The 7,974-nt window shown below is 49.9% G+C and overlaps 1 protein-coding gene across 1 annotated transcript; it reads right to left on the bottom strand.

The window, feature by feature from the left end:
• Positions 1 to 351: 351 nt before the first annotated feature.
• Positions 352 to 7,026, bottom strand: LOC129342455 (sushi, von Willebrand factor type A, EGF and pentraxin domain-containing protein 1-like). Its single transcript, XM_054998235.1, has 4 exons — positions 6,695 to 7,026; positions 5,047 to 5,181; positions 3,447 to 3,614; positions 352 to 2,494 (listed from the first exon to the last, which is right to left on the bottom strand). The coding sequence occupies exons 1-4, from the start codon at positions 6,759 to 6,761 to the stop codon at positions 2,244 to 2,246; spliced, it is 621 nt and encodes a 206-aa protein (XP_054854210.1). The 5' UTR covers positions 6,762 to 7,026; the 3' UTR covers positions 352 to 2,243.
• Positions 7,027 to 7,974: the final 948 nt, after the last annotated feature.

The raw sequence follows: 7,974 nt of genomic DNA, 5'->3' as shown, positions 1-7,974 counted from the left end.
TTTGTTTCAACGATCACAGCCTACCTATTTGTAGGACTAAATGATATGTAGAGTAATGTTCCAGAGGTCTTAGCTGTGTTAGTCTGCAGTAGCAAAATAAAAAAGAGTCCAGTAGCACCTTTAAGACTAACCAACTTTACTGTAACATAAGCTTCCGAGAATCACAGTTCTCTTCGTCAGATGCAGAGTAATATCAGAGTAATATTGTAAGCAGACTATACAGCGTGTTTCCTGTTTTTCCCTTTCCTACCCCCCCGTTCTACCCCCATTCCCCCCTGCTTTGATTTTCTGAAAAGTTAATAATAATAATAATAATAATAATAATAATAATAATAATAATATGCCCCTCTTCTTTTGGAGCTTCTCAGGCCCCAAGGCACCAGCCTCCTTCTGCACTGTCCACATATACACTTGTCCACAGGGCACACTTTTAACCAGTAGGAATTGTCATTTGGTGCAAGGACTTCTCCAGGTTCTCACCCCCCCCTTTTGCAAAAATGAGTGTCCTGGGAAGGCATACGATTGTTAAACCAATGTGCCAGAGCGTGGCGTGAACGGCAGTGAGGGAATTCTGGTTCAGCCTTCGTTGCTACTCAGATCAACATTGCAAATGCCACAGGAGGAGGCGACATGTGTCTAGCATCAGCGGTTCTAAATTTAGACCTTCTGGCCAAGAATCTCCCTCCCAGCATTTCAGCATCACATCCCTTCTTTCCGGCCTCTTGGACGGCCTTTGACCCTGATTTGGATAGACTCTGTTGTTTGAAGGCCCTTAGAGGAGAGACGGACGTCACAAGGGTCTCACAAAGAGAAAGGTTACATAATGGGCCTTCGCCCACTGGAGCAAGGCACAGAAAAAAAATCTGGAGTGCTGCCCCCTTGCAGATTGGCTGGCATCCTTCTTTGCCACTCTCCCTTCTGCCAATGGCATGGCTCATTTATAAGAGTCACCTTCAGCCATTGGCTCTGTGCATACTTTTCTGAACTGCAAGTGTTTTCTGCTGACAGCACGGCATGGCCTGGAATCCCAGTTCACGTCCCTGCCTTCTAGCACAGGAGGATGGACTAGATGGACTTTCAAGTTCCTTCAAACCACGATGCCTTGCTACCAAACATTTTTTAATCCTGCCTTTTTTCCTGGGAGTAAGGGTGGTACACGTGGTTCTTTCTTCCCACAAATTATCCCTACAACAACCCGGTGAGGTAGGCAGAACTGAGGAAGAGGAGTAGCCCAAGGTCACTCAGCAAGATCTTAGCTGCACACTGTACCCATTATACTTGCTCATTGGCAAGTTCTGAGTGCCAATAAATACTTACGTAATGACATGACCCTACTCACGTAAGTTGACAAAGCCATTTTTTTTGTACTTGAAGGATGTAAGGAAAGGAAAGGCTGATTGTTCAAAAGCTCAGAAAATGCAGTCTTCCTATGCTCAGAGGCATTTTTCTTAACAATTCCTGGACTTAACCCTGCTAGGAGTCCTAGATTCATCCTGGCAGAACCAAAAGTGACATTTTGTTCTGTAATTTGGGCTGAGTTTTTGCTTGTGAGGTTAAGTGGGCCAAGTCAAAGTGTGTCGCAGCTACAAGATCTCCAACACAGGCAAGGAGGGCTTTTGCCCCCTGCTTCCACAACTGTCCTCCAAGCTCCTGGGTTTCCTTTATCCCAGGACGAACACCGTCAATTGCATTGTAACAAGGTACCTGTTGAGACCACTTGTATTTATGACCGCTATGTGAAATCAGCATTTGGCACTCAATTTAGCAGCAGCAACATGGTGTAATGGTCAGAGAACCAGACCTGGACCCACAATTACGAATTATGAAATTATTAGTGCTGCAGGTTGGGTGATCTGGCAACAGTCTCTTGCTCTCAACCTAGCCTTCCTCACAGGGTTGTAAGCTACATCGAGCTTACATCGAGAGGATAAAAGTGTGATTAATAGATACATCGAGAGGATAAAAGAGTGGTTAATAGATAAGAATCCCAGCTTTAATTCTGAATGCTTCGAGCCCTCTCTGAGTTAAAGACTAGTTTCAAACCCTCCTGAAGTCTGGGAACGCAGAGGAGGAGCTGAGTAAGAACACCAGCGGCTAGACATTCATTTTTCCATGTCATTCCTCATGAATTGAGGAAGCAATTCAAATATGGAGATACATGCAAGCTTCCCTAGTTTGCATAATGCCTGCAGACCAGAGAATCCTGCTTCGCTCGGCACAGGGATCTGGTTTCAGGAATGGCGTCACCCCACACTGATGTTGCGGAGACCTGTTGTATGGGGATGCTTACTGCAGGGGACGTAGCAGTCACACTCGCAGAAGTCACAGCGGCTGAACCAGTGGGTCCAGCCAGACGGCTTGGCGACACAGGCAGAGATCTTGATACAGCCATGCTTGAGGAAGGCCCCCAAGTGCACCTTGTTGGGGCAAGTGGACGAGCAGCTGCCATCAATATCCCGCTGGTTGATCTCAACACGGCCTCGGAGGCAGATCCCTGCCCGGAAAGGAAAAAAGAAAGCCAGACATGACAGAGGCATGACTCAAAGGAGGGTTCCAGGAAAGGACAAGTTGCCGAAAAGACAGGAGGCAATCGGAGGACTTTAATCGGGGGCCGGCTCTGCTTCAAACAGCCGCAAAGCTTCTGAGTGACACAGAACTCTTTGGAGCCAAGTGGAGAGCCAGTGGGGCGCAGCAGTTGGATTGGGTTTAAATTCCCACACAGTCTTTGTAATTCGTCAGATGGTCTTGGGTCACTCGCTCTCTTGGACTAACCTGCCTCACAGGGGCAAAACAAAGAACCCCGTAAGCTGCCCTGAGCTCCATGCAGGAAGGCAAGAGGAAAATGCACAGAAAGAGAGAGAGAGAGGAGATCTGGGATGAAAGCCCCACATTGGAAGCCAGGGGGATGCTGTGGTCAGGCGGAGTTCGGAGAAACTTGGGTTTAAATCCTCACTTTGAAATGAAGCTCACTGGATGAATAGAGTTACCTTTCTCTTCACCTTATTAGTGCCACGGGTGGTTTCTTCTTCCCTTCTAGAAAACTTCCTGAACACTTAACCTTTGCAGGACAGGCAGAAATTCAACAGTTGCAGCCTCTTCCCACCCCAACTGTAGCTGCATTCCTGGCAAGGCTGTACCAGCCAGTTTTCTGCCCATTGTCCATGCCCAACCATTAAAGGCCCAGTAGCCAAGCAACAAAAGGTGGGAAGGCTATACCAGATAGAGCAAAGGACTAGGGAGGACCTGGGTTCAAATCTCCGCACCTAGCCAGCCATGTATCTCTGTGGGTCACCTTAGACTAAGAACTGCTGGACTGCTAACCTGCCTCCCAGACTGATCTATTGATCAACCAGAGGCGTCATGAATGTTCTCCACTCCCAGCCATGCAGCAAGTTCTGGGAAGGCGCATGAGCCGTTCACGCACCTGTTGGCGTTGCAATACTTACGGAGGCAGGTCGGTTTGGGGGTCCAGCGGCCGTTGGACTGGCAGACACTGACCGGATCTCCCACGAGCAAGAAGCCAGGCTTGCAGCTGTAGCGTACCACGGAACCCACCCACCAGTCATTGCCATAGACCACCGAGTTGAGCCCGGCTTCGGGTCGTCCACAGTTCACTAAGAAAAAAAGGGGAAAGAGTCAGCCCTTGCAGTTTTTGACTGGCAAAATGGATTAATTCAGGGGCAGAAATCCTTATCTTAAGCACTACTGAGTACTGCTTCACCCAGTGAACAGTTGGCTTGTGGAACTCACTGCCATGAGGCATGGTGACAGCCACTGATTTGGGGGCCAAAGCCAGCATAACCTGAGGTGGGGCGGCTTCCAGAGCCCAAAGCTTCTCATGGCACCCATTGCAGCTGACCTGCCCAGCCATGCGCCTCCTCGGCTGCCTGCCCAGTCTCTGCATGATGCATGAGGCTGCTTGCACACACAGTGCAGCTCTGTCAGGGAAAGGCCAAGGGGTGTTTCCCCGCAGTATTATTCCTAGTGCACCCCTCCCCGACACTGGAGGAACGGGTGCACAGGCCATGTGGGCTGCTCTGAGTGCAGGCAGAGGGAGTGCTCTTGTAAGAGGGTGGGGAAGGGAGCACCTGGATAGGTTGAGTGGGAAGGTGAGTTGCATGGTGGGCGGGGGTGGGTGGGGCTCGGGGCTCCCCCAAACCTGGAAGCAGCCCTGAGGATGTCAGAGAAGCATGGTACAGATTTATAGAGGAGAGATCGCTCATTGGCTATTAGTCATTACAGCTGAACGGGACCTCTGATTTCAGACAGGGAAAACTGGGGAGGAACTGCCATAGGGAAGCCACTAACAGCAGGTGCACTGGGCATTAGGGCTGCCAACCTCCAGATGGGGCCTGGAGAGCTGCTTATTTTTACGTTTTCTGTTTCCAGCAACTGGGGCCTCTGAGACGCTTGTGAGGCACAGAGAGAGGGTTGCCAGCTCCAGGTTGGGAAATTCCCAGAGATTTGAGGCAGGCCCTGGGGAGTGAGATCAGCAGGGATAGGATGCCAAAGAGTCCCCCCTCTAAAGCTGCCACTTCCGCCAGGGGAAGTGATCTTTGTAGTCTGAAGATCCTCTGGAATTCTATGGGATCTCCAGGCCCTACCTGGAGGCTGGCGACCCTACAAGAGAGGCAAGGGCCTCTCTCTCTCTGTTACTTTGCCCGCAGTAATTGTTTTGGGGGGTATACAGCCTTTGGATGTGGAGGCTCCATTTTTTGCCAACCTGCCTAGCAGCCATTGGCAGGCCAGTGCCCCATGAATGTCTCTAATCCTTTGGAAAAAGGATTATGGCTTTTTAATCTGCCCCCTTGCCCCACGTTCCCTCCTCCTCCCCCCTCCCATTTGACTATGGAACTAAGCCTCCTTTACAACCTTCATTCCCTTTTGTCCTGATTAACTATGTAAAAATCATTATTGAAAGGGGTGGGGAGAAGGGACACTGATGGATGCAGTTTGTTCAACAGGGAGTACAATTCGAACCCAGATTTTCCCAGATTCAAGACCCCATCTCAGCCCGCTGCCCCAGCCGCTGGAAGCCACTCTTACCTCGACAATATGACTTAAACCCAAGCCAACAGCAGCTCCCGTTCCCGCACTGGCTTCTTTTCAGCTCTTTGTGCTTCCCTCTGCAGCCCCCTAAACAGATCGGGGCCGTGCCAGACCAGTAAGTATCCAGATTTGCTGGAGGAGGAAGAATGTGTGCATTTTTAAAAAATCCACAACGTTGATTTGATTTACATCTCCCTGTAAAGGGCTCCAGTGCAGCTTGCAACACATTAAAACCCAGCTTTAACTCCCCTCCTCTCACCCCATTCCTGATATCCGAACCCTCCCTATTGGGTAGGGTTGCCAACTCCAGGCTGGAGAATTCTTGGATATTTGGGGATGGAGCCTGGGGAAGATGGGGTTTGGAGAGGGGAGGGGCTGCAGAAGAGTATAATGCCATAGAGTCCACTCCCTAAAGCAGCCATTTCCTCCAGAGGAACTGATCTCCATAGTTGTAATTCTAGACCTCTAGACGCCACCTGGAGACTGGCAACCCTACTATGGGACTTGGTTCAGTCTCTGACCTCTTCTGACCTCTCCTCTCTTCCTCCACCGTTCTGCCACCAATTAAAAAAAACCCAGAATATCCTTCTCGGAGCCACCAAGCCAAGTTGCCACAATGAAGCCAGCCAGGTATTGCTCTTCTCCAAGTGAAATTCCAGTGAGTGACTTTGGAGCAGAAGCTGTTTGGACCAGTTCTGGAATCGGAGCCTCTACTTGGCCAGGCAGGTTGATATGCCTGGCTGGGACTCTGTATTTTGAATCCACCAGCAATGTTTTTACATGGGGGAGGGGGTTATCCTGGGGGGTTATTTGGTTGGTTTCAAATTGTCATGCTTTGTGATTTGTAAGCTGCTTTGTACCACATGGGAAAGTGGGATATAAATAGTTAAATAAAGATAACAGACCCAGTACCAAAGCCTATTAATAAGAGCTGGTGTGGTTTCGGAACAAAAGAGAGTCCAGAATTCCCTGTTTCAAGTCTCAAACGACTGAATTCACACGATATGATTTTGAGTATTTTTCAGCCTTGGCCTGACAGTTGGTGAGCACCGAAAAAGAAAAACAGAAAGGCAGCTTTAAATGGGCTTGTACTGGTCCTATTTCTGATCCAGTTGGCCAGGAAGGAAGAGAGTTGTAGCCAAACTCCTGAAAGATGCTATGGGAGATGCCAAGCACACTTCCCTGGGAAAAGCATGGGGGCAGGAGGACCAAAGCCTGTCTCTGGTACTAGACGACCGTCATTTTTATGATCACAAATATATGAAGCGCCAAAAGGGACCTCTCAGCCCAGCTTCCTCCTTGCTCCCAGTGCCCCCCAACCCCCGGACAGCAGCCTATCGGGAACTTTTCTGGCAAGCTGCAGATAGGGAGCAGTGAGAGGACGAGGGAGTGGCGTGGCTATAGTCTCCTAGTGGGCCCATGGGAGGGCACAGTCTTGAATTTTTGTCTTCCTAGCTTAGCCATTACACTGTAACTTGAAATTTCTTTGCAGTAGCTAACTTGTAAAAAGAGTGAGAAAGACAGAGAGAGAGAGGTGCCAGCTCAAACCTTACCCACATGCCACAGCCCCTCAGCAACCACTGATCTTTAAAAAAAAACTAGGTCTGACATGAGCGCAGATGCCCGCCTCATCTCCCAAATGTACCTTGTAGTTCCTCGCCCGAGAGGAATGCAATTAAAGGCAGGAGGAAGAAGACGACTCCTCGCTTCATGGTGTCCCAGCAGGTCTGCCAACTTGGCTCTTCCAGGCGCTCTCCTGGATTGCTTCAGCCCTTCCTCTTTCACAGTACATGGAATTTGCGGAGGGATTCTCTTTCACCTCCTGCTAGGGGCTTGCCAAAGTCTGACCGTTGCCCACGGGCCCTGGGGAAACCCACATCCATTCAAGGCCTGGGGAAGGCAATCTTTTTTCTTCTTCTTGCCCTGGCACTAAGCAGGGCAGGGAAAAAATTAAGATGGGTGAGCCTAGGAGGAAAAGCTCCCATTAATCCTGCTCCAAACCACCTCCCTTGGCCCTCCCCATCACCCCACTGATAATCCCGGAGCAGAAAGTGATTACGCTCTTTCCGCCTCTTCTGGCAGCCTTACAGGGCCACTAGGCTTGGAGTGCAGCCCAGGAGATAAAGCCGTAAAGGAAAGCCGTTTCCCTCCATGGGGACTCCTGCTCTGATTTTCAGCCAGCAATACTCAGGGACCGGCTACCAGTCTTAATGCCATAGGAGACAGTAAAATGTCAGTGGACAAAGCACAGGGTTCCGAGGTGGAAAGCCAAAGCCAAAACTGTCCCTTGGTTGTGAAACCAAAAAGATGCCAGAGCTCTGCCTGGGCCCATAGACATACACAGTGCATCCTCTGTTCAAACTCCAGCTACTGGCTTACCTGGACCAAATTCATCATCATTTCTTCCCTTTCTCAGCACTGTTGTGGCAAGTGGCAGGGACTGAACCCAAGACCTGCAAAGCAGGTGCTCTGAGCCGGACCTGCCTTGCACAGCTCTTCCCAAGAAAGCAACCAAAAGCAACCTTGGGAACATGGGGCAGCTGCCTTGTAACTCCTCTGCATGTGTGGCAGGATGAGGTGAATGAATGGGCTCTACACTGCTAGAGTACCGGTGGGTCAATTTTTTTTTGCTTCCTCGTGCAAAAACTCCCTACGCATATAAAGTTAGCACACCAGGAAGAAAAGGTCCAACTTAGCCCCCCTCCCCTGCAGTCAGATCAATCCATTCTGCCACTTGTAGGCCATGCCAGAGACAAGCTCCTTAATCCGAAGAACATACGAAGCGCCCGAATACCGAATCAGACCATTGGATGGTTGAGGTTGGTCTTGTCTCCTCTGACTGGGCATGGAGCAGGGGTCACTGTGTGTGTGTGTGGAGGGGAGATGTGAATTTCCTGCATTGTGCAGGGGGTTGGACTAGATGAC

The sequence above is a fragment of the Eublepharis macularius genome, chromosome 14, assembly GCF_028583425.1.
Source record: "Eublepharis macularius isolate TG4126 chromosome 14, MPM_Emac_v1.0, whole genome shotgun sequence".
In the NCBI taxonomy this organism is placed as follows: Eukaryota; Metazoa; Chordata; class Lepidosauria; order Squamata; family Eublepharidae; genus Eublepharis; species Eublepharis macularius.
This window is presented reverse-complemented; position numbering and strand designations above follow the sequence as displayed.

Coding starts and splice junctions, on each gene's coding strand:
- LOC129342455 (XM_054998235.1), bottom strand. CDS start 6,761: ATGAAGCGAGGAGTCGTCTTCTTCCTCCTGCCTTTAATTGCATTCCTC. Junction 5,182..6,694: donor CTCGGGCGAGGAACTACAAG/GTACATTTGGGA, acceptor TTCCTCCTCCAG/CAAATCTGGATACTTACTGG. Junction 3,615..5,046: donor GTTTAAGTCATATTGTCGAG/GTAAGAGTGGCT, acceptor TTTTTTTCTTAG/TGAACTGTGGACGACCCGAA.